This window comes from Melospiza melodia, chromosome 2 (assembly GCF_035770615.1).
Source record: "Melospiza melodia melodia isolate bMelMel2 chromosome 2, bMelMel2.pri, whole genome shotgun sequence".
Taxonomy (NCBI): Eukaryota; Metazoa; Chordata; class Aves; order Passeriformes; family Passerellidae; genus Melospiza; species Melospiza melodia.
Window position 1 is genome coordinate 15,945,800 of NC_086195.1, and position 26,736 is coordinate 15,972,535.

General features: G+C 38.6%; 1 protein-coding gene across 9 annotated transcripts in view; it reads left to right on the forward strand.

Moving 5' to 3' along the window:
• The window catches only part of MAP7D2 (MAP7 domain containing 2), an 81,965-nt gene that overhangs the window by 48,238 nt on the left and 6,991 nt on the right, over positions 1 to 26,736 (forward strand). The window contains exons 1-12 of one of the 9 annotated variants that reach the window (XM_063182669.1): positions 6,329 to 6,416; positions 6,517 to 6,568; positions 6,759 to 6,873; positions 7,781 to 7,879; positions 9,809 to 9,919; positions 11,210 to 11,332; positions 14,201 to 14,349; positions 15,420 to 15,547; positions 23,199 to 23,422; positions 23,804 to 23,930; positions 25,819 to 26,023; positions 26,141 to 26,245. In XM_063182669.1, the coding sequence (XP_063038739.1) occupies positions 6,774 to 6,873; positions 7,781 to 7,879; positions 9,809 to 9,919; positions 11,210 to 11,332; positions 14,201 to 14,349; positions 15,420 to 15,547; positions 23,199 to 23,422; positions 23,804 to 23,930; positions 25,819 to 26,023; positions 26,141 to 26,245 (1,371 nt within the window). In that variant the 5' untranslated portion in view covers positions 6,329 to 6,416; positions 6,517 to 6,568; positions 6,759 to 6,773. Of the gene's footprint in view, positions 1 to 6,328; positions 6,569 to 6,758; positions 6,874 to 7,780; positions 7,880 to 9,808; positions 9,920 to 11,209; positions 11,333 to 14,200; positions 14,350 to 15,419; positions 15,548 to 23,198; positions 23,423 to 23,803; positions 23,931 to 25,818; positions 26,024 to 26,140; positions 26,246 to 26,736 lie in introns of those variants that run through there. The other 8 variants (XM_063182662.1, XM_063182633.1, XM_063182640.1 and 5 more) reach the window with 8 other exon arrangements.

Consider the following 26,736-nt stretch of genomic DNA (forward strand, 5'->3'; position numbering starts at 1 on the left):
TCAAAAACACTTTCCAAAACAATTTTTTAAATTTTTTATGATCTCCTGGAATAGTCATCTACCATTGCTAACATATCTGGGACTCTGATTGTCAAATATAAAACACCACCTTTCTGGAAGGAAGTCTTTAAAGATGAGTGTTTCCAAAAAGGGAAAGATTCTTCTTACTGTTCTGTTTACTGTCCATGAAAAAGAAATAATATGTTGTTCCATTTTTCCTCAGTGACAGAAAGTCAGAAATTTGTACTTAAAGCAGTGAAGAATCTAGGCTGTTTTCAAATTCTAACATAAAACAGAATCACGTATTTTTAAGCATCTTCATGCCCTTCCTCTCTTCTAGGCTCCCTGCTGAGATCATTTAAGGTTCTTTTTTTGCTCTAGTGGGTCCAATTTCTGGTGCAGCTCTCTGAATGCAGGGTATGTGTATATATCTCTGCATGACATTATGTGGAGAACACTAGCACTGCTACCCGCAACTGATAAAGAATGAATGATTTTTGGAAAAGGAGGCGGTGGTTTAAAAAAAAAAGCCCAAAGAAAATATTTTCTCAATTCCTGGATAAAAAAAAGCTTTAGAAATCCACAGTTCTTAAACTTCATTTTTCTGCCCCCCTATCCTTTGATCAAAATAACTTTGCAAAACAGGTAAAACACTTCTTGTGCATGATTTCACGATAACATACAGCTATTCATTGAATTTTTTGTTTGATTTTTCACTTTACCTGAAGAGAAGATTGCATCCTGTCATTTGTTGTTCAACTTTAACATACTCATTGTGGCTTCTATGTAATGGCAGAGAATCGATTTTAAAATATTTTGTTATATGTTTTGTTTCATATTCTTTTAAGAAAAATGAGAAAAAACTGAAACAAAGGGTAGGAGGTCTCTCTCTTGTGGTAACAGCATTGAAGTCATGTGCTCCTTCCCCAGCATTTCCTGCTGTAATAACCTTCTGCAGCTAAGCAAAATCAATTCCCTTTGTGAGGGTTGTAAGGGGAAGGGGCAGAAAAATGTCCAAAATCCTCTCTTCAAAATATTCAGCAGAGCAGGTCAGAAAGGCAGAGAGGTGTAGGAAGAGCAAGTATCCACCAGTTTTCCCTGCATTCATGGTTTGCCTTTGCTGAAGAAATGAGAGCAGAGTTGTTGGATGTGAGAGGCAGTGACAGGTCAGACCCAAGGCGTCTGTTTAGTGGGGGCCGACCCCATCTCCTGTAGTGGCCTCCTGTACTTCCCCAGAGATGGAATAAGAGCCTGATCGCTCTGTGATGCTTTTCCCAAGCACCAGTGAGCCTGATCCAGCTCCCCAAGACCCTGCACGTGTGAGGGCAGGCTTCTGTAATGGTGAGGGAGAGGCTGATTCCCAGTGTTCAGTCATGGTGTGAGTAGCACTCCTAGCTCTGCTCAGCAGGCTGGTCCCTTATGCTTAAAGTGTCCAAAGTCTTTTTTGGAAGCTAAAGCAGGCCTGGGTCTGGATTCTTTCCCATTCCTTCCCACTCCTCTACTCCCCCAGGCTGAGGAGTCTGAGAGAAGGCTATGTGGGCAGGAGGACAGGAGAGGATGCTTGTTTGTTTGGGGATGGATTAAACCTGTGGGAGGAAAGTTCAGGAGCCTCAGAAGAGGATGCACAGGGGAATAATCTATAGAACAGGGGAGAGTGAGAGAAGAAGGAAAATGGGAATAGAAGGCATCCCTCCTAGCTTCCCTTCACAGTTTCTTGTCCTTCATTTTTCAAATTCTGTTTGAGTTCTGCTAAAGGATCTGCCAGTTTAGTCCCACCTTCCCAACTCTTGTTATTGTGATGGACCCCTCAAACTCTCATGCATAATAACAGTGGAGGTCTGAGTAAGGATGGTGATGAACTTGCAGCTCCCTGGACATTTGAGTTACTCACTGCTTGTGAGTAATTTTGGCCATTTAAGACTGTCTTTACTGGAAGAGCTTTGAACATGTATTTCCCCCACCTGGGGTGTGCCCTGCCAGAGAGCCAGTGTGTGCTGCACCATCTTCTCAGTGCTTCTCCTTTTAAGACCAGTTAACACTGGCTGGGTACTGAATACCCATTTTACTTGCTCATCAGGTGTCTGAAATGACAAGTAGAGAGATTTTCTTCCTTGCTCTCTGTCTTACTGGTTGTCCTTTATAGTTTCCCTGAATTATTTTTCCTTGTCTTTTAAACAGAGCAGAAAGTAGTGCACATTCATGATAGGAAGAGGTGATATAAATCTCTCTGTACAAAATATTGTTGTTGCATCTGAAAGAATCTGAGAGGAATAGATCTTAACAAACTGTGGGGACTTGTTGGCTCCTATATCAGAGCATCCTGTGCTCGACTGTTTTGCTTGCAAAGGACTTCTTAAAGTGGTGGCTAAAATTTGATTTATTTTGCTTAGTTTTCCCCCTCTACAATGCCAGATAAAGGATGATGGTTTTAAAGTCTGTCTTGGTAGAAATCAAGGTATTCTGTCAGAGTTTTTTGGGGCTGCTGGAGGTTGTTGCAGAGCACAGTAAAAGTGTCAGATTCTTCAGAAGGAACTGAATAAATAATGTTTAGAAATTATTCTGTCTATATTGACTGCATCTTCCTTATCTACAGAGGTCTTCAGTTTCACTGCCCTTCCCTTCATATTACTTTTAAAGCTGCACATTTCTTTTAGTAAAAGTAGCCTTGAGGAAAGCAGTGTGTTGTTCTACAGAAGTGATTTAAAAGTTTCTTTTAACAGGGAACTAGACAAAAGTAAAGCTAGTCCTTTTTCAGTTAAAGTAATTCTTTCCCCTTTCCTGTCTTGAACTTTCATGTAACTTGGAAATACCTTGTAAATAGATGTCTAGCTGTACACAAGTTACTGAGAAGAGATTGTTTGGTGCATGTGCACTATTTGTTACATTTGTAAAAAGTATGAGCTTAGACACAAAAGAGTGAAACATTCAAGGTGTTATAGCTTCAATTACTTCCTTTACTCCACTCCAAAGATGAAGCCAACTGATAATCTCAGGAAACAGTGAGCTACTTACATACAGTGCTGTAAATAAAGTGAGGAGGAAGAGATGGTTTGGGGCTCTTTCAGATGTTTGTCTTGTAGATATAAGGAGATTGGTTTAGAATTATTTGCACAAATTATTTTAAGTCATAATACTTGAAACATTTTTTATTTCTTGTCACATCTGTGTTATATTTTACACAGAAAAAAGGAAAGAACTTATTTGTGAGAAAACAAGTCATTTGGCTAGGTTTTGAGGGGTGGGTTTTTGTTTGTTTTTAGTTCAGAAACTGCAAGTGCTTCTTCTATTGCTCAGGCTGAGGAAAACTTGCATGAGTAACTGGATTTTCTAAAGTAATGTGTATTTTAGATTTTAGCAGTATATGGCTCTGTCTTGTGATTTTATTCGTTCTTAGTTTAACCTACATGCAGTGCTTGTGCATTATAAGGTTTGTTGTGAAAATTCAGTATATCTTGAGAGCAGACATTGTTTCCTCTATTTGTAGCTGTTAGAGTTCCCAAATGAGATCACATGCATAGTCTGATATGATTTCAAGAAAGTGCTTCACCTATAACACAGACTGGAAGGGTTTTCTGCATTGTTTGCTGACGAAGGAAAGCTTTGTCTTGTGGTTTAGTTTTCATCATGGAACAAATTATTAATGTATGAGTTGTTTATGCAATGCTTGCTTATGTCTTATTATTTTCTTTGGCTTTTTAGTTCTGTGCCAACTTAAAATGCTTTTAATAACTATCCTTTCTTTGTGAAAAGCAGCCTTCGTATTGTTCTTTATCTAACCTATATCTGCAGAGGTTTTGTGAGTTTTAATAATTGTATTCTATAGTAGTCTAATGAAAGGTTCTTTGCAAATGAAAATGAATGATCCTTTCCAAATAATGTAACTGAAGATTTCAACCTCAGATTGTAGGTAGCATGGGCTTTCAAATGTGTATGAAATGTAATTTAATGTCTTTAATCTATGTCAGCATGAATTTTATTCTTGAAACAATATTTTCATAGTAGGTGGTATAAGTGTATTCTGTGGTTTGCAAACTATAGAATATTGTTTATTCCAAGCATTGTTTAAAACCCCCAAACAAGACAGCAAACAGAAATAACTGAAACATGGCTGTTTTAGTCTTATCTTTTTTGATTAATGAGTAACAATATTCATTAGAAATAGGAAAAAAAAGGTTCTGGCTAAGAGTATACTTTAATGAGAAAGAAATGGGAGGGTGATTTTCCTTGGTAAAAAAGGTGGGTAGAAGGATAGACTGGGGCAAGCTGCATAGTAGAAAAAAGTGGTGAAAAGAGGCACACTGCAGAGAGGAACTGGTGATGAAATATGTGAGGTTTGGAAAGACTAACAAAAGGGGCTCAAACAGAATTAAGTTAGAAGGGTGGAGAGCTAAAGGTGAAAGAGCACAAACTTGTAAGCAAAGGCTGCGCACACAGGATTTAAATGTGAAACTTATATCATCAAGTAGTAAGAGAAGAAAGCAATTCTGTAACAAACTAAAGCAGAGAGGACTGACTTCAGATTCCAGAGAATGGAAAAAGGTTGTTTCCTTTTCACAGGCAGGGTGTGTGTAAGAAGGGAATGGGGTGTTCAGGCTGTGGGGGTTTCTGTGCTCTTGGAGAAGAGGCTGCGCTTGAGCCTTGTGGTGCTTCCTTCATTTGCTCTGTAGGGACAAGGAAAGAGGCAGAGCTCTCATTTTCATGCCTGCCTGGACACTGATGGCACTGAGTAGACAGAGGAGGGGGATGAAGGGGGGGAGGGGGCAGGCGAGCAGCTGCCTGCTCTCAGTGGCCTTTGAATGATGTTACCTGATAGACCGTGAGCTCACAACACCACTGAAAGCTCCTCTTCCTGGGCACAGCAGCAGAAACAGCAGGGTGGGTCACCTGGCCAAAAGGTAACAGGGACAGGAGAGCTGGGAATGACAGAGGGTGCAAGAATTTCCTTTTTTCACTCTTTGTATAGAGGGTAATAGAATATTTTATAGCGCAAGTGATTTGTAATAAAATTAGAAGACAGCTTAAAGATTAAAAGGTAGTGGCTTGCTTTCAGTGATACTGATGGATAACTGGTAGCAGGGTTGGGTGAGGTGGAAAAAATAAGCTCAGAAATAAATTCCTGCAAGTCATGGTAGTAGAAAAGAGTCTTCAAAGATGTGGAAGAGGCAGAAATATATTTTAGATAACCAGAAGTAGATGAGGGGACGTCAGGCAATGTAGAAAGTCAGTGACCAGGGTCAGAAACCCAGGAGGGTAAGACAAAGTTTACAGGTACGTGTATGAAGTATGGAGGTTACTGGAGGTCCCTGATGTTAGGGTCTGATGTGCTGAAGGAGCTCCATCAGAGACAACTGGCTCAGCACCAGTGCAGAGCCTGAAGGAAACACACTTAAACAAAGACTGAAATTTTTTGGTAAAATAGCTCAGGAAAGCCAGACCAAAGGCATTAATCAGTGAGAGAAAGTAATCTGGCCAAGAGATGTATGAAGGGTTTTCCACACAATTTATCTGAGCTGCCAAAAGATATTGGAGATAAAAATCAAAATGGGTATGATGTAATCACAGGAGCCTGCAGGATCCAGCTTGAAGTGGATAAGAGTGGGAGTTTTAACTAGACCAAAGGGACATAGCAAAGGTAATAAGGAATAGCACCAAAAATACTAATAGGATCAAAGGGCTAAAACTAGCTGGGGCAGGAGCTGGAGGCAGCAAGAGTAGACTTATCTTTCACAGTAGGGGTTGGGCTGCTGAAATGTGAGGGTGAGGAGGTTGCCAGATGCGAATGAGGTGCTGGGAGGAGGAAGGGAAGAGGCTGTTAGATGATGGAATTGTGGGTGGGGAAGAACCACATTTTATCTGCTTGAAAGGAGGAAAAGAAAAAGTGCAGGGATCATTGCCACAACAATAATTCACGGAGAAACTAGCAGAGGGAGGAGGTGGGAATGAAACTCAGTGGAGGTTTTTGAGAGTCAAGAGGTGATGGAGAGGGAATAAAGCGACCATAATTAGCTGTAAGTTAAAGGTAGAGCAAGATTTGGGGAGAGAAAAAATTAATTCTGTTCTTCCCCCTGTGAAAATCCTAACTCATGGAGAAGAACATGGGAGTGGCAGGGGGAAAAAAAGGAAATCTTGGGATTAGTATGAGGTAGGCATGCACTAAAATAAATGCACAGAGAAGAAAAAAAATCAGAAGGTCTTAAATGCCTAGATTTAAGAAACATAAAAGAAGAAAGGAGGGAGTTTTTGTAAAAATAAATAAATAAGTAGGGCATCCTGCAAAGTAACCTACTTTGGGTTTGAAGTGATCATTTATCTGAGTGACTAGGTGGAGCCACTGGCATTGCAGCAATTTAACTGTGCTCAGAAAGGGATGGGAAAAAATTCTGATGTCTGCATAGACAAGAAGGAGTTAATGCTTGGTGAGCATTATTCTTATACAAATTAAGTCCAGAGCACAGCAGCAGCCTCACCAGCAGGAGCAGATGCTAGGCAGTGATGCAACCTGTGTTATTTACTTAGGCCTCTGTAGTGACCTCAGTGGCTTGCAGACAAAGGATACTCATATCTGGAGGTAGGTAGCATGCTGATCCCTTCTTTATTCAGTTCTTTTTCTTTTCTTGTGAGCAAGCTCCTGTAAGCATCTTGTGTGGAGCAACAGGGGGACTGTGTATTTTTAGCGTGGTTTCAGCAGGCAGGGGAAGGAAGCCCCCAGAGAACTGGCTGGGATTTGTGTCTGACTGGGGTTTGTACCAAATTCCCAGGAACGTTTAGAAGCCATGATGCGCCGGTCCCTCGAACGCAGCCAGCAGCTGGAACAGAAGCAGAAGCGATGGTCGTGGGGAGGAGCACTGGCTGCAGGCTCAGGAGGCAGAGATGGTGAGTGAAACAGGCTGCCTGCATTGCAGATCTGCAAGTGCAAAATGCATGAGATTGTGGAGATAGTAAGTATGATGGGTTTAGAGTCAGGGTGGTACCGCTGCCTTGGGGCGTGAATAAGTGCTTTGTAATTGCTTGCCGGGCTTCCTCTCCCTAATACCTTCTGTGGAGACAGGTTCCTCCTAACTTTAGGAATGCAGATCATTTTAATAGAGTAAGCAGAATCAGTTTGGAGGATGCTAAATGCTAAAATGAAAATTGGTGCACTGTCTCCCTTAATAGCTTCTTCCACATTGTCTTCTCCTGCACACAGTTAGCAAATTTAATATTCACCAAAGGACTGAGTGCTGTCTAAGGCTTGCAAAAGATGTTCTGTTTTTGTTTAGTACTTCTAAAAACCTGATGGGAATTTCTAGATGACTATGCAGCATGTGCAGTTTAAAATAGTTTGTGTTTTTTCCCCACGTACATTCTGTTACTGCTATTTTGGCTTTGGCTTCAGAGGAAATTCTTTTTATTACATAATGAGTCATGTGCTGCTTTTATATTTCAGAAAGGTGCATGTTTTCTCTTGTAAAACATAAAATTTATTTGAATTTATCTGGTTTGTATAAACTGATGTGATAGAAAAAAACATCCATGTTTGGGTGTTGATGAAATATAACAATTACTCTCTTTTAAACAGTGTGTAAGTGTACTTAACTTTAAAAAGGCAAACTGTTTCATAGCATAGTTTTCATGATATGTCATTAAAAAAGCCAGGAAATTATAATAATGAAAAAAGTATCTTATACTTTGAGAAAGAAACCAGTTTTCTTTGTGATACAGTTTGTGCTTAATTCCAGCTCCCCCAACTTATTCAGTAATTTCTTTCACCTCTTTTTGCTCTGATTTCTCTGCTGTGTAGGTGAATCAGAAAATACCCCACCCCCTGTTCTAGGTTTAGCTGCCAACACCCTTCCTCCAGACCCTGTGACCTCTACTGCTCCTGCTGATTCCTTCAATGGTATTTCAGAGAATCACAGTACCATTGTGTCTTGTTTATAACTGTTCTAATCACTGTAATCCATCCACTGATTCTTGTTCTTCTTAACCACTGTTTTCTTATCATTTCAGTCTGCTACTCTACAGCATTACCCTTAGTGATGTAGACCAGTGTCTTTTAATTTCCTTTTAATTTTGCCGTGGTGGAGCAGTGCATGCATCACATTCCAGCACAATAGAGGCATTTCATGGTCTTCTCAGTAACTGTAGACTTCTACTGCTCAGATTTTAATTTTTTTTAATTCTGTGGGTGCTGTGTGTGTCTGTAATTACATGTTTATTTGACGGTTCTAATGGATGTGTACAGGTGCTGTAGAGAAAAATTTCAGTTGCACAGTAAGAAAATGTGTTATGAAGACCATGTTTCATGAAAACAGCCCTCTTTTTCTATCTCAAGGGCCTTCTGCAATATTTTGAAAACAAGCAAATATGGTACAAACAGCCATGTTATATTTTCAGCTTCCTAGAACAACTTATAACCAACTCAAGTGGTTGACTTTGTTTAAGCAATCATGTTTTCTATTATTCAGGTTTAGTTTGTTTTTTGTTTTTGTGGTTTGTTTTTTTTAGTGGTGTTTTATTTGTGGTTTTTTTATTATTATTATTCCCATAAAAGGGAATAATAATACTCTGAAGTATGAGTTCTCCAAACTAACAAATGGATTGCATGTTGGATTTCAAATTGAAAATGTGATTTTATGATTGCAAATGAACTTGGTAGTTTGAAAAGAAAACACAGCCTGTGCTTTTGAGAAGTAGGTTTGTTCTTTCCCCCAAAGGAGGACTTGTTTGGCTATTACTCCTGCAGAATTCACAGTAAATTCATGTTCTGCCTATGATCTCACAGAATTAATATTTCTGTGCAAACATAATCAATTTTTTTACTGATTGTTGTTCATGTGCAAAGGTATTTGCCTGTGCAACTGATGTTTTGCAGCATACCAGCATTATATCTGCTTTTTTAAAAAAGGAAATGTAGTGAATGGCATTGTTTACTGTAGCAGATGCAGCCAAATTTTGGAAACCCCACTAAGGCAATGATTTGATGGACATAATAGGGAATGCAGTAACCTAGAAGATGCAGAATTAGGGTCACATACATGTCTCTAGCTGAAAATAGTTTTGATTTTGAAAGAAATAAAATTCAAATGTAGGGGACAAAGCGTCTGTGCTTTTAGCTTCTGTGTATCATACAGTGATCATGTACTAGTACTCTGCTAACACTTGAGTAAGATTTCTCTTTCATTCACTTGAATAAATCCCAAGGTAGGAAATTTATATTATGCTCAAGCAGACTTTATCAAATAGTATTTCAGAAGAAAAATACCAAAAAACCTTTGGTATTTTTCTTTTTTTAGTTCTTCTCAAGCACAGAAAGATAAAGCCAAATGGCTGATGCCAGCTCAGTCATTAAAACAGTGAGGTCTCATATAGATGCACAAACGTTGGTTATGTCATTTTCTTATTAGAGTAAGGTCTGATGTGAACCTCAGCTCTTCCAGACTGAAGGTAGAGGGGAGGGGGAATGAAGATGAGTTCAGAGTTGCCATGTATGCAGTTTGTTTTCTTTGGTTAACTTTATGCTTGTGCTGATATATAATTATTTATCAGTGTCAGTATAAAAAATAGGCTTTTGTGAAACTGGAGTGTGAAATTCACAAGCAGAAAAGCTGCATGCCAAAGCTTGTGTCATAGGGTGCTGGTCCTCAGCGGTCACAAAGAGCTCATCTCACGTGCCCGCTGCTCTCTGTGAAGGGAGCTGTGGCCACAATCTCGTGCCAGTTCAGCGCTATGATCAGTGCAAGGCCACAAGTACAGATGCAAGGTTAATTTTTGGAGTTTATCAACGCTGTGGTGTGAATACAAATATCTTCAATGCGTTTCTCTGCAGCATGTGACAAACTTTCAGCTTCTACAATGAATCTGCCAAAGCAAATGGAGTCGCCGATCAGTAAACGCCTCTCGTCCTCCACAGCGGCCATAACGCACTCCCCCGACAGAGGCAAGTGCACCTGCTGGTCTGCTGCCAGCATCAGCTCTCCTCCTGCTTAGAGCACTTCTGCTCCATAGAGCTTTGGGCTTTGCTTATGTCTGTTATTCAAACATCTGAGACATTCTGTATTAATAACATGGTTCTGCAGCCTGTCCCAAGGCTGTGCTGCCTGCTGGAGATCATAGTCCAGCACAAATGCCATGGGCTTTTACTGATTCTTTTCCAAATTTTGGTACTCCAGCAAACCAGGTTGTAACTACAGGCTGCGACTGCAGCAATTTCCTTTAACTGTACTGCTTGTGACCTTCTATCAAAATAAGGAAAAACAAGCAAAGCAAAGGTGTGGCCTGGCAGTAGATATGGGATGTTCCATATTCAGGGATATGTCTGATGAGCCACCTGGGAGACTTCAATCTGGTGACCAGAGTTGTAGAGCCCCTTAATTTCTTACGAAACTGATCCTCAAGTGACTCCACAAAAGATGATCAAGATGATCATCTTGTAGGATTAGTGGTTGCTAAACACTACAAAGAGGACTGAAGAGTTTACCTCACTGTGAACTCTTTGGATTTTTTTAGGTTTATGTTGTGTTTTATTTAGGTTTTATTTCTTTCTACCCCTTTTTTTTAAAGTCTAATGGGAAAAAATATATTTCCTGAAATAAATTATGGAGGTTTGTTTCTAGAATGAAAAAGAGAAGGTAAATTTATTTTAATTTTTGAATTGCTTAAGCTCATCAGAAGCTTTGAGGTTATTATGACAGATGGCTCTATATACATGTAATAGGAACATCTATATATATATGTCTTATATAGTTGACACTTATATTTATGGAGCAGGAAGTAATGCAGGCATATTGTATAAATAAGACTTACGTAACATGGTGAGATGGCAGATTTCAAATGCAGTCCCAGCACGGGTGGCACATCAGTGAGCAGCTGAGCTGTTTACCAAGTGTTTTACCTTTCCTGCTGGGGAAGAAGACAAACTTCTTTAATGCTGAGTCATGAAAGCAACCATTTTGCAGAACGTAACATGCCTCTTGAGTAAAATCAACATACAACATGAGCTTAACCTTACTGTGTGTAGTGTATAAGTGAGAAACTTAAACAATGGAGAAATTAGAAGGTTTTTTCAGAGGGAATGAAAATTATCTTCAAGTATTTTAAATCCCAAAAAGTTCTAGAATATTTTGTCATTTCATTTCATCATTTCATCATTTTCTTTCAGTTATTTCAATGTAACATTGTTTTATTTCTTTGCATTTTAAATTTTATTTTATTTGCTCCCATCCTTCAGCTCACCGCATGCATCTTAGTCCAATGGAAAACTTTATTGTTTCTCGACTGCTGACTCCCACTCAGTCATCTTTAGCCAGAAGCAGAAGTACATTAATGCTTTCTGAGCAGTACAATACTCCAGGTAAAAATGTGACTTCATCACTTTGAAACCACTGAAGTATGTTTTAGCTGCATTTATGTAGCTGCTGGAAGAAACAGAGTACTATGAAACAATTGGCAATTTACAGGATACTATAAAATCAATGATGAACTCAGTTGTTTCAGATAGCAGTTTTATTTAAAATCTTTGAAAAGCACATTATCTTATCTGTGCTATTCTGAATACCTATTTTAGAAAAAAATCATTAATACTGCAGACTATCAAAAAAAATAATATATTCATTTAAGAAACAGGTTTTTAGACAAGGATGTGACAACTCTCGGAGGCTTTGATTGATTTATTAACGTCAGCCCTGTCATACCTGAATACTATGTAGAACAAAAATCCCAGTGCACCACTGAGACTTAATTATTTTTACCAGGGTTCCAATTTCTATCTATTAAGTGTCTTTTTGCCTTTAACTGTGTGACTGTGTGTATGTGACACCTATATGTATGTATAGGTGTAAATGCACATACGGAAAACCAGACTATTGATAGGAAGGTGTCAGTTACAGAAATTATTGATCTTTAAGGGATGATAGTTACCATTCCTATGTGCAAAGAGTAGACTAATAAAACCAGTATTTTGCAAACAGCTATAAAAATAATGTTTCCAGTCCTGCTAATACTTGGGCAAGTGCCTGACTTTGAGTAGTTTCTGTTTATAAAGCCATACCTGGTTATAGCACTGGCTGAAACAAGACAAAAGCTTAACAGCCCTTTTTACTTTTAATAGAACAAACAAACAAAAAAAGCCCCCCAAAGCATGCACCCAAATGCCTGTCTGCAAAAGATTAAACTATTTAGATGATAAAGACACTTTTCCAAGATTAAACTATTTAGATGATACAGACAGATCATCTTTATGATGAGTGTTTTCACACATTCTTGGTTAAACTAGGCTGAAGTTCTGTAGCTGTGTTTTTCATATAAAGCTATTTAGAAATGAATTGCTAAGTAAACCTACTTTCCCTTGTTTATTTCTTATCTGTTCAGTGCATAGGGACATTGATACTGAATGCCTCTAAAATTGCTTCCCATGTTTCTACATTAAAAACAGCCTCTACTGGAAGCAGAAATGTTTTCATATAGCACTTGAGAAAGTGCCTGATTTGATTACTGCTCAGGGACCAGCTACTGTCAAGAGTGAGCAAAACCCAAGTCAAAATTAGATCAGTACATTCTGCTTAAGATTTTGAGCTGAATTGCTGAGGCCCCCTGTGGTTGATTTTTTTCTGTTTTGTATTTGATTTCCAAGAAATCAATAAGGATGACTTTTGTCCTTCCTCACTCATTTTGTTTGTAAACTCTCAGATTTATCTCTCTTCATCACAGGATCTTTAAAGTAATACACTGGCATGTCTGACAAGGGTACAATTTGTTCTGAAAACTGCTTTTTCATTGAGCTGAAACAGGGCAGCTGATTTTGGGAACAGCTTTTTGAACAAGCATTCTCTTGTCATTTCCCCACAAGTCAATCAGGCTGTAGCACAGGTTGCAAACAACAATCTCAGAGGCCATTGACATTTTGTCAGTAATTGCCAGCAAAATAGTTGAAGGACATCTCCCATTTGTCATGTAATTCTCACCATAGAAATAGCTTCTGAATAAGGAAGAGGGATCTTCCTTTCCAGGAGCTCATGCTGTGTCTCCTGTCATTATGCTGGGGTCAAAATTGCTCTGCTACTGAATTTTCTGTAAGCTTAGAAATGAGGAGCCTCAATTTCAGACTCTGCAGCAACACGTTATTAATGTCACTCGAAGTCAAGATATTCAGGCACACTATTGTTACTGGATGCATAATTAATTCTTTTAACAGTTGAAGTAAAAATATTTCTCTTAGGCAGCTTTTAAGTTTCTGAATGTTTTTGTTAATATAAAGTGACCTTATGCCAGTTGGCTGGAAAGTGGGTCAAAGAGTACAAAGGTCCAGTTAAACTTCAAAGTATTCCAAAAGGCTTCATAAAAATTTTATTAGGGCTGTCTCCAGTAAAAAAATTGGGAAGGTGACTTTCTTTACATTAGTGCATAATTGCTGCTTTTTCTAAGTCAATATCCCTCCTGACTTTAGTTGACTAAAATTGAAAACATTCTATCACTTGATTGCAATTAGTGTTTGTCTTATTGATAAAACATATACTCTGTTGATTGTTCTGTATGCATGTGAAAGTTTCATCTTAGAAGGCAATATGAGCAAAATCAGGAGTAAAATATCCCATTTTAAAAAATCCTGTTCATATTGCAAATAAAAAAAGCTGCCTTATAAGCTGTAATGCATGTGTCACACTCAAATTGATGTCTCCCTCAAATAACAATAACTGAAATACCTACAGCAGCATTTAGTTTAGGTTTGGGGGCTTTTTTATTTTTTTATTAAATCTTATTTGAAAAGTAATTAACATATTTAGGAGCCTTTGCATGTTTAGGGTTTAAAAAAGACAGAACTCCCTATGCTTCTGTCACCTTTCCTGTTTTGCAGTATGGGTTCAAAAGTCACCCAGTTAGCATTATCTGCTTACTCTTTTTATCATATGCAAAGAAGGTTGGACTTCTTAGAAGAAAAAAGTCACAGTATTAGTCATTTGGTGATTCAAAAGGTGTATGAGGAAAAGAGTATTATATTTTAGAGATAATTTTTTCCTATAAAATGTTTATTTAAAAGTCAAGACATTTTTAATAAACATGGGATCATGTTGAATGCATTATATGTGATATTTTAAAACACTAAAAACCACTTTAAAACTACCTTTGAACATTATAACATAAAAGTATGCTGTTTTCTCCCCTCCTTTACTTCCTCTATCCGTGCTCCTTTTTGCTCTTGCTATTGTACTATAAAACTCTTTAGTATTCCATATCTGTCCTCGTGTAGCACCAGCTAGTCCTCTTAAATCTCCCTACAAGCCTTCCCCCACCCGAAGCACCGACAGGAAGAAGGCAACTTCACCCTCCACTGCCAATGCCATGAAAGGGGCACCTGCAGCTGAAGTTACTCAGGTGAGTTGGTAATGGTTTTGATTTCACTGCTGGGTAAACTGATGCAGCTTCTGCTTGTTATATTTCACTTTACATGAATACAAATGAAGTGCTTCCCCTGCTATAGGAAACAGCAGTAGAAAAGTGAGCTGTGCCAACACCTGTTGTCTTTGTGCTCCTGTTAAGGTGCATTTCAATATCTTCTTCCTCCTGGGAATCAGTGCTGAGTGCTGGTATTGGAACACCAGCACCCCTCTTTTCAGAGAACTGAGGCACTGAAGTGTATGTTTTTGGACTTGTTTATAACTTCTGGGAATGGGGATGACAAATAGAATTCCCTCCTGAGTATGATTATCCAGGCTTGCTGGTTAATGAGCAAGCTTCATATATTTCAGCAACTCCCCAAGTGTATTGGTAATGCCTCTGTTTTACACCAATTGCTTTAACTCTTTCTGTGGACATTTTTAATGCTATTTGCTTAAAAGATGCCTTATCGATCCACTGTTGTTTCCAGAAAAGAAAAGACAAGTCACTCACCTTCACGGAGTCTACACAGCTGAAGGCATGCTTTAAAAAAATCTGTGTTAGGGCTATAATATTCATGTAAGGTCCTGTATCTTGAAATACTTAATGTTAGGGGGAATCATGCCATCTGCAAGTGAGAGAACCAAAGCTGGCAATAAAGATTTCTGTAATGTCATTCTTAGGTGTGATTCAGTGCTACATGCAGCAACATTTCTGTGAGATGCCTGTTTGCACTGCTGATCATGTCTAAGCAGAGGCATGTGGATGATTTTGAAGATTCCACCCAGTGCCACCACCCCATCCAAGAGCTCTTGCAGAGGCTGTGATGTGTATTACTTATCTGAAATTTGCATGCTCTACCCATGCAAGACAGGGGTGGGTGTGTGCTATGTCTATGTAAAATAAAAAACTATTAATAGCACCTCACTTGTGAGCTGCCTGTTTAAAAAGCTTTTACAAGTGTGCCACACAAATCTCTTTATATGCCAGCTTGCAAATAAAACAATCAAATGCATTTTTGATTTATTGATCCTAATTATGGAAATGAAAATGAACTGTGTTTCTAGACTGAGAAGATAAAGAAGGAGAAGCGATCTGCAACACCTGGTTCCTCATCTGGTATGGGATCTCCTCTGAGAAGGTCTGATTCTCCTGCTGCTATCTCCAGAAGATCTGCATCACCTGCAACACCTAAGTATGCTTTTCTTAGTGGAAAAATATCCTGTGAATTTCTCATTACCTGTAAATAAGGCACAGATTCTTGAGGAACTTCCTTTGAAGTGTTGTATAAAATCTAGTTAATTTTATTAATACGTACACACATATACAGATGGGTGAGAGGAGAGGTGTAGATGACAAATCTGATATCTGTAATATTGTGGTAGTACCCGCTAGAGACAGTTCTCTCTACCTTTCCTCAGTCTTGAGATTACAGTGCATTTCATTATTCATATGAAACTTTACTTCACATTTTTTTAAATATGCTTTTTTTGTTGTTTGATTTTGAGGAAACTTCCTAATGTGATGAAATGCACTCATCATGAATACTAACTAGAAATTCCAGCATTTAATATATGCATTTCCTATTGTTGGCATGACCATCTGGTGCCATAAATACACTTAACTGTGTGTCATCTAAGCCATTGGTTTTAACCTTTGCTTATTTGCAGACCTCTGGTTTTGTTGTGCCTTTTGCTCCTTTTTTTTTTTAATGCAGAGCTGTGGTTCTATAGCATATCTGGGCTTACTGACAACTGACTTGCTTTTCTTGATTGTCTTTTGCTGAAAACTGTTTTATGTGTACCACAGCTTGAAACTCAAATCTAAGCAAATGGATTTCTTAGAACAGAATATTAAGTCTGGCTCTAATGTAGGAGTATGCTAAAGTAGTCCTGGTCTACAGTACTTGCCTAATTTATTTGGCTGGTTGATTGGTTTGGACTTTTTCCCTTAGACCTTGTTTATGAGTGCCACTTCTGTCTTGAAAATTCTTTTTTATTTTTTTTTAATATGAAGCTGGCCATATTTTGAACCAGACTTGATGATCCCCTTTCTGACAAATTTCTTCTGCCTGAAAAACCAGCTGGTGTTCCTTTTCTCTTTCAGCTCTGAGGGCACAGCCCTTTAGTGGGGGATGATTTTGTGTGTGAATCTGATGTTAGACAACATAAGGAAACCATCTGACTCTCAGCATTCTTTCTGGTTTAGACATCCCCTTGCATGTAACTGGGACACTGCATTTCTTGGTTTTTCTTATAAAGCTACAAATTCTCAAACTTCCAATATTATTTATGTAATGTCATCAGATTCTGTGGTATGAACTACATCCATTTTAGGAAAATTTAATGAAATACAATGGTAATGACAGCTTTCTTATCACAGTTTTGAGCAGATCATTGTCTAGTGGCACTCTGCAATGTAAAGAAAAAAAAAAAGTTTGAGCTGTAAGGCTGTATATTAGTCTGCAAGTACCAATACTCCCTGCTCAGAATGCATTTTTCAGTTTGTTCAGTATAACAGTAAAGTATAAGAGAAAAAAAAATAGACCCACCAAGAGACACATTTAGTTAAACAAAATGATTGGCAGGAAATGAATTCGCTTGGAGTCAAGTGCTGCTTGCTGGGCAGGCAAAGGTTAGTGCAGATCATCAGAGAATGTCCAGTGGTTAAAAGAAAAAGTTATTTGGACACAGCTCTTTAATGCTTTATGGAAAATGTATGCCCAGTCTTAATTTGAAGCACTAATTTTGATAAAAGATTAGGAAATTATGAAGAATTTTTTTCCCAGAGGTGCAAATTATAATAGCCTTTGTACAGGAAAATATTTTCATGCCTATAAGGAGTACTGTTTTTAGAAGAAGAAACAGATGCTGCATGGAGGAATTAAGAAGCCTACTGGTGGGTTTCTCTGTGACTGTGAGCCACAGTAGTGTGATCTCTTTTTATTTCCCCCCCCCTCCTTCTCTTTCTCAAGGGAATCTGATTCTGACCATGTCTAGGAATGTATTACTGAGCATTTAATCTTAACGTGGCCCAATTAGGACACCCTTCTTGACCTTATGAGAGATACAGTAAATAGAGTTTAAATCCATGTTTATTACTGATTGCAGAGAGTTCTGCTTCAGCACTTTCAAAACTTCCCCTCATCATTCTAAAATTAGAAGTGTGCTAATGACCATATTGTATTATTATATATAGATTATATTAGTGATAAAATATGTGTTTTTTCATACAATTGAATTTCCACTGTTAATTTTCATTGAGGAGATAAGATTATACAATCTAAAGGAAGGTTCCAAAAGCCTTACTGCCTGTATTTAAATCCACTGACCAACAAGATCATTATCTGATATTCAAGTATAATTTTAGTCTGACTAAATATGTATACAAATACTCATTCTCCTTGCAAACCTAACAATCTTTTACATGTTTAATCTTTCTCCTTCTAGCACACTATATGACTGAAAAAATACTCTGGAAGAAATAAGAACACATATTGTGCAGCATTAGTAGTTAGTGATCCTGCATAGCACCTTAACCTTTAAAGCTGTTGAGGAAAGAATCAAGTATGGCCAATGATTTACATGGCAATTAGCTGTGTACATTTCTTCTCTTAACTTGAATGCCACGTCACATATTTTTTCCTTGGTATTGTTCTAGTTACCAGTTTTTCACAGTTGTCATCTTGGTTTCTGAGTGGCAGTAACTTGTCTTCTAAATATGTTTTTTCATTATTTATTAAATAAAAAGCTCTTTTAATCATGGTAAAGTAACTGAAACAGGATCAAACAAGACAATAAAACCTCAGCCTAAAGAGGCCCCATGATTAAGGGCAGAAGAGAGTTGCAGTAATTACATAAATAAAATACTAATGTTTTGGATGAGCAAATTTTACTGAGAAAGCAAAATAGGTCAGCCTATAAACATAACATCTGAGACAAGTGAACAGATACAAATATAAAAAGGAGAAAAGGGAAAAAAAAATCAAAATATGCTGAGCAACAATTAAAAGTGGGGAAGGAATTCAAAACATTATGTTATTTGGAAAAGTGAATATGTCAAGAAATGTCACAGAAAGAAATCCAAAACTATTATTTTGAATCTTAATGTGGATAAGATGAAAGTTAATGGATTAGGTGTTTGAACAATTGAGAAATTGTCTTTAATTTTTTTCAATTGCTATTGGATACTGATGGTGTAAAGTGCTCATTTTCTTCAGATCTCTCACAGGATCAATAACAACAGGATGAGGGGTTTGGGTCATTTTTTGTTTTATGCTTTATCTTCAAAGATCTGTACATTAATCAGTTTATTCCTGCAGTATCCCTCAGAGAATAGGTAAGTGTGCTTTCTTATAGATCAGGGAGGCAATAAAGCCTGTGTCCTTCACATGTCTTTGGGTAAATAGTCCCTAAATAAACCAATGGCACCTGACTGAATCAAGGAAGTAGGATTTAATTTTAAATGTCTTCAGATGAGCCATAGTGTAAGCCAGTGAATGAAATCCAAAGCTCTGACAAGCCTGTGTCACGTTTTTTTGCCAAAGCATAACCTCATGAGGGAAGGAGAAAGGGGGAAGAGAAAGGTGACTGATGGATGGTGCTGCTGATGGGTGGTGGTTCATGTTTCCTTTCCAGATCATTTCCTTTGCTCGTGGTTTCTAACTGGACCCCTTACCTGGTGGTTTTGTTGGGTGACAGCTCCCTGTAGTCTGGGGGAAACACTTTTGATGTCACAAATGTGCATGCTCAAATTGCAGAATAGTGATGGAATGTGCACATAGTATAGTATAAAAAAGTGCACTCAGACTTGTAAAATGTTTAAAAATGAGTTATTGGAAAAGTGTCTGCATGTGGTGAATTCCCCACAGAAGTAGCTTCTATGTCCTGCAGTGACCCATTTTAGATTTTATTTTGCATGTGCTACATTTGCTACTCTTAGTTTTTGTGTTGACTTGGAAAGATAAAAACAATGGGTAGAATGTTTGTTCAGGAGTATTTGGAGGGATTTTTCAGCAGTTAGCTAGATAACAGGCCAGTTCACCATTTTGAAACATCTGTAATAATGCAGCTATTCAAAAAACTATTCTACAGACCTATGCTGAGTTTTTTCTCTTTTAAGAAACGTAAAAGAGAAATTAATCTGTCTTTGGTTACAAAAGATCAAAACTAAGAGTGAAAGAAAACTGCTTTTGAGAAAATGTCACAGATAGAGCAAAAATGTCAGAGCCCAGAAATAGCTGTGATCAGAGCAATGTCAGAAAGCAGGCTTGAGAACATGCAGGTCTGTGGTGTGGTTTCAGCAGAGTTTTTGTTGAATTAATGGGGAGAAAGGAGGAAAATAATGCAGCTCTGGCATTGTTGAAGATTTCTGATTTACAGTCAGCCCCATGGACAGCTGTTACCAGTGACCTGCCACAGAGCTGATTTTTCAGGAGAGCTTGCTGTTCTCTGCCCTGCTCTTTATGGCCAGAGCTGGGTGTGACCTCTGATTTGTGTGCTACATGTGCTTTATTTTCTGTGCTTAGGAAAAGTAAGCTCAGAACTCCTCATATACTCTTCCTGAGACTTTGTTCTGCAGAATGGACTATCTCTTTTGTAATTAAATAGGAGCCATGGTAATTAACAATCAGTGGATCCTCACACCTGATAGATGTTCTAGCAGAGCATGTAGGGGGCAGCTTCTTTCATGCTGCTGCCCTCAGGGCAGTTAGGTGAGAAAATGAATGTCTTCTTGGAGAGAGGAAGGTGCTTCTGTATTCCCCTGTAAAATCTAGTTACTGAGAAAGAGTGAGATGTCTGACAACTGACATGCTGCCACTTCTTGGACTTCAGTGATTTCTTATCTTAATTCTCTAATCCTTATCAGGCATAATTCTGTGTTTCCCACTTTCTTACCATGGTTTAAACCTAAACATGCTCCTATACAAGTGATTATAAATTTTTTTCTTAATAATTCTATTTTTCTACCTTTTCAAATCAAGTTTGGCTCTTTTTGGTGTAAAGCAGCATAACTCAAATGCTATTTAGAAGGAGTGTTTTTTCCAATAACAATTCTGCTTGTGTCAAGGAATGTTAAAGATGCTAAGTTGCAAGTATGTTTTAAATACAAGGAGGAAAACAATGTTAATTTAATACTTTCTGCTGGCATCCAGTAAGTGATATAAAAAAATTCTGATAAAAGATTCTTATTCCTGATGGACTTTCTCAGCTTTGCACTTCACACACTGCATTATTCTCATCCTTGCAGTCATCAGTCTTCTGTTTTTCTCACTTTTAGCTACTTTATATGAAACTCTACTATTTTCTTGTTGTTCTGGTCTAAGAGCCTGTAGCACTTTTATTAAAAAAATACTGTAGGTCTAAAAGTTCAAAAATGCAGTAGCTAAATAATAGATTCAGCACATGTTTCTAATCCCCCAGCTGAGTTGTACAACCAGTCTGCTCTAATGCCTATGCAGTGCAAGATATGTGGCTCTCATGACTAGACTCCTTCCTACCGACCTCTTTGATTGTCATGTCTTTATTAGAGAACAATTACTTCTCTGCTAATACTGAGAATGACTCAGCCTCAGTTATTAGCCTGTTTTGCTCCTTCTGTCACAACAGTTAAATCAAAAGCATTGCAAGGAATGTGTGGTAAAGTTGGAAATGTGAACCAAAGACAGCAATGAGGGACTCTGCTTTGAAGAATTGTCTAATTAACAAGAAGCAGCCTCTGTGCTGCAGAAAAACATGAGGAAAATATTTTCTATTTACCAATTATATTTTTATGAAATGCAGTTAGAAATGACTGCAGTTATGAGGCACATGTGACAGACACACTTGTAGGTGGGGCCTTGAAATCTGCCTTTACTGTCAGAAGGACCTGGAAATGCATCTATAACCTAAAGAGGAATCTAAAGACAATGCTAAAACCAGATTGGGTCAACACAACCAAACTCATTGGCTTCTCCCATTGCTGTTTTTTTCAAGAATTGGAATCAGGCTTGCCAGTTTACATCTTCCAAACCTGTTTCTGTCATGGAACAGCAGGAGTCATGGGTGGCAGCAGGACAGACAAGGACAGGGACCTTGCCCATAGCTCCCCGTCCCATGGCAGGCAAAAGAAGTGACCAGGGTCAACCAAGAGCCCAGTGAGAGCCAACAAAGGCCTGACTGAGGCAAGTCCAAGGACAAGCCAGGACATCATGTCAGGATCAGCAGGTTGGAAAGCCAAGAAGAACAGGCTTACCTTCAGCTGAGCTCAGCCAAGGACTGAGCTGACAGGGAGCTCCTGGGCCTGCAGGCAGGGGGGGAGCCTGAGTTGAACTTCAAATTTAGTTGAGTGCTACTGTTCCTGCAGCCTGAAGGCTTTTGGACTCTGGTGGCTCTTCAGTGGGAGTAAGAAAGTAGGGATGGTGCAATACTCTGCAGTGTTTTCCTCCCCACAAACCAGGCACCTCTGAGTGAGCTCCTTGTAGTCTAATGTCTCAACCTCTTTCAACAGCAGTCTAATATGGTAGAAAAGAACCCTTTTTTCTACAAAATTCATGAGTTTGGGAAGGAGTTGAAAGATGTCTTGTTTTTATTGTCTGCTCTGCTATTGTAATGCAAATGCTGTTCTAGTTATAATACTCTCTGACCACACAATACTATAGCTAGATCTGTACAAAACTTGCCACTCCAGTCCAATGATTTTCAGCTGCTGTTCATGTTTTTCATGCTTGTGGTCTGCCAGAATGAGTGTATAGTCCAGTAAGCATATTATGGTATATGAAACTCTATATAGTGTAGATGAAAAAGTGATAAGGGATAATACATTTATATCATAATTGCATATCCAGGAAGAAGGTTAGAAATACATGTGTAATGTTCACTTTAATGTCAGATAATTTATTCTAATGAGACTCACACAAATTGTTATTTTAAGATTGTAATCTCTTTATTCTTATACTACTTAGTCACACATCCCAGCCTTTCTTAATGTTACAAGTGCTAGTTACTGGTGTTACATAAATAATGAATGGCTTTCATGTGTAGTTTTGTGTTTCCTGATAATATGTTCTCTCTCTGTGCTCCTATTTTCAGTGAATATCAGGTATCTTTACCCTTCCACTTTCCCAGAACTGACTTCAGTGTTATCACTTCCCCTGAAGTGTGCAACAGCCAGATAAGCAGTGGGGTGCATTGCTGCAATGGGGTGTATTGGTGCATCACCATCACCACAAGTGCAGCTTCTGAAAAGCTGCAGGGGCTGAGTTTGGAGTCTGGAGTCTGTTGTGTTGGTGCTGAAAAAAGCACTAACTCATACAATGTTGCTGACAATATAATGGTTTGATCAGTTCTGTCTCTTTTAGTAGTACCCAGCCATACCTTTGTATATACTGGTATTTGGTGTTTTTTCTGAAAATCAAATACAATTAGAAAAAGACCATGGTTGGCAAGGTGGTGTTCAGATGAAAGCAGCACAATGTAGCTCATGATTTGTACAGACAGAGAGCAGACATAGCTTTGGTTTACATGTTGAGAAGGACTGTACAAACAGTGAAGTTGACAGAATTCTTTTGAAATGATCATTACTAAAACCACTGGTTTAGGCAGTCCACAAGTTCCTATCTCTCACCTAGACCTTAGACAGTGTTACTGGTTTATTTTAATGAGAATTTTCTGTAATCATGTGCAGTTCTGTGTCAGTTTCATGCATTTTAAGTTCTGATTGCATCCAGGTGGTTCTTTTCAGTATTGTGCAAAACAGCTGATACTCCTCTGCAGCCAGAGACAAGAAAGAATGAGAAATGTGAAGATGGAGTTTGATTCCAAGCTGTGTAACATCTGGCCTTGTTTGATTTTTATTTTCCCTCTTAGGACAGTTGCAAAGACTTATCCTCAGTCTCCTAAAAACACCAAACAATATCCAGCTTCTCCTGTGAAGCATCGTGCCACTTCCAACAGCAGCCAGGAAACACCTAAAAAGAAAGCAGACAAGGAGAAAGAGAATGTCAGTCACCTGAAGTCCCCAGGAGCACGCACTGATGACGTGGCTCCTGAGAAGCATGTGCCTTCTGCTGGAAAGGCTGAGAACACTGAAGGTGAGCCTTGATGTCAGTGCAAGGTTTGATGGGTCCCTGAGAGTTTTAAGTGATGATGAGCTGTTCTTTTCATGAGGCTGCTCAGTCACAGGCTTATGAGAATGTGTAAAGATACATACTGGAACCTGTGAATACACAGTTTTCACTAATGTACCAAAAAGCAAATGTACCAATTGTTAATGAAGATGTGAAAGTGCTGGCATCCAGGGATGCCCTTATCTATTCCATTTTCTTTCTGCTGGAAATTATAAAATATGCTTTTTTAAAAATGTGTCTCACCACCATTTCACCAGGCCCATTTCAGCCTCTGTATGAACCTGGAATTGCTGGGCACTCTCTTTGGTTCCTGCCTGACTTCCATCCTTGGTTGTCTTCTCCTAGGGAAGATCACAGCAGGAACAAGTGATGCAGAAGAAGCTGCAAAAATTCTAGCTGAGAAAAGACGACAGGCCCGCCTGCAGAAAGAACAAGAGGAAAGGGAGAAACAGGAAAGAGAAGAACGAGAAAGGTCTCTCTGTTGCTTTGTGAAAGTTATAACCTAATAATTTAACCTGTATCACTGAAGATGCTTGAAACTGTGGTAGTTTTGGAATCAAGCAGGAGTTTATATTATCTGTTAATTTCTTTAATTTCAGACTCATTTCATTAGTGTCTTTTGCAGTCACCGAGATGAGTGAAGTTAAAAACTAATAATTTGGCCTCTTCAAGAACCCTGAATAAATTATTACTTTTTCAAATACTTCAGGCATGTCCATGCTGAAGTGTACTGCACACTGCAGTATGGTGATACCTGAAGTATTTTACATTGTAAAAAATATTTTAGGTGACTTTAAATGAGCTAGATCACATAGCTGAAATGGTCTTGCAGCAGCAGGATATGCTTTAAATGGCACAGCTTGAATCATTCATAATTAACCTGAAGCTCCTCTTCCTGCCCAACTCTGCTGCAGGCATTGAGGGCTGAGTGTGGGCAGGATGAAGGTTGCTGTCTGAGCAGTGCAGTTCTGGGAACAGGCTTTTTGGTGGTTCTCCACGTGGGATGCTGGTTGCAAGTGTCAGCAAACCATGCACTTCCTTCAACCCTCTAATAGTAAATCACTAATTCTGCTTGTCTAGAAAACACAGCTTTGGGTTTTCTTACTACAGACACAGTGGGCAGAGTTGAAACGTGGAATAGAGCTCTCCAGCTAGTTAAGGTTAGAAATGGGTATGTTTATTGACAGTGCCAGACACATGGGGAGTCATCTCCCAGAGATGTGGGAGATTCCCAAAGAATCACAGACTCCAGCTCTCTATTTATCTAAAAAGTCTTACATATTCATATAATTTCCCAAATGCCTAATACATATTAATTACCTAACCTACCCCCCTTGGTATTAAAATGTATTTATAACTGAATCTAAGGTTCCTTCATGCTTGTGCAGTCTTTCACCTCAATTGGGTCGGTGGGTTCTGAAATGGGTCGTGGTCTTCTGAGGTCAAAGTGACCTTTTACTTTTGCCTTGTTGGCAAGTTTTGGCTATAAACCCAAAACCTCTTGGCTATAGCTCAGGTTTTGGGGCCCAGGTGCAGGCTATGGTCCTCTTCTTTTTCACAATCAAATCTGCATCCCATCCTTCTTCTTTAAACATAGTAAAGACAGGCAGGTCTATCACTCTAGCCTTAACTACTTTATCTGCTAATAATTAACTCTCCCGTATTATTTCTACTCTTTGTGCTATACTCTTAATTGTTTCTATCCCCCCTAACTAAATTTAGTTAAACTTTTAACTCTTTCAGTTTCTTTAAACCCTTGATTCAGGGTGGGAGTGGAATGACCAGCTTCTGCCGTTTTGGCCCTGATAGAATGATAAGAATGATCACTTACAAAACAATTCTTAAGGAGCATGATGTCCCTCAGTGGGCCAGAGAACAGCACAGGTGGGATTTAGACCCACTCCTTCCAGTATTCCACTGTGTTTTGTGGAATTTGCTGCTAGTCATCCCATCTGTTAATCTTCAGAAGAAGCAAAAGATAAAAGAACTTGCTTGTTTATAGATACCAACATTCTGGGTATCAAATATAGGAGAAGAAAGGTTGTCTTTGTTCTTGAAACTTATTATTGACACTCTAATTGAAATTAGAACAGGAATGTTTTCTTTGATCACACATATTTTTTTCAATGGAAATTATAACAACTTTGAAATATTTTAGGCATTTAAAGTAAGATTGGAGTAAAACCTTGATAGCAACCTGAATTCTGAGTATGTGCTCAATGTCTTCACTTCACTTGTATCCTGGCATCTTTCATGAAAATATGTGCTGTTGCATGTGTTACCAGTTACTGATGTACATTCAATAGGATTCATGCTAAACAAGATGAAGCCTTTTAAACCTTCTGTTACATTTTCTGCAGGCTTGAAAGAGAAGAGCAGAAAAGAAAGGCAGAAGAAGAAAGACTTCGTCTGGAAGAAGAAGCTCGTAAGAAGGAGGAGGAAAGAAAACGTGAAGAAGAGGCAGCTAGAAAAAAGGCAGAAGAGGAAGCCAGGAGAAGAGCTGAGGAAGAACAAATGCTAAAGGAAAAGCAAGAAAAAGAGCTCCAAGCCAAACTTGAGAAACAGGTATCATCTCAAACAGAAATGTGAAATTTTTATACATGTAAAAAAAATACTTATTAATATTTGGTAGTCTGCCTGAAATAAATAATGGCCCTAACATATTTGACACATTTTAATTAGAGGGAAGAAGCAGAAATCAAAGCCCGTGAGGCAGCTGAACAGCTTCGTCTTGAAAGGGAGCAAATCATGCAGCAAATTGAGCAAGAAAGGCTGGAGCGGAAGAAAGTGAGTATTTGCATCTCAGGATAATTATTTCATTTCTTGTTTAAATACATAACTCAGGAAGCACCCGGTAGTATCTAATAACAATAATCTGGAGAGATTAAAGGTGAATGGTTATGCCAAATTTAGTATTTGTTATTTGCCTGTTAGGGGAACATGGACATCAACATTTGTAACAAAGTGAATTGCCTGAGGCAAATGACTTTCTCCTAGGCACTGAGCAAACACAGAGCCCGCCTCCACCTGAAAGTTAAATGCCTGACACAAACAAGGAATGGCATGCCAAGGCAAATTTCAATTGCTGTCCAACCCAGGACATCACTAACTACTGAGAAACATGAGTGACTTTGTTTAAAACTTGCTTAGCAAAAGCTCTGTGTCATTAATTGAGAAAGTTTGTGATTAACAAACAGCTTTTCCCCCACCTGGCTGTCTGTGGTTGCATTATGCAGAGGAACAGGATTGTCTGGCCACTGCTGCACAGGGAAATGGCT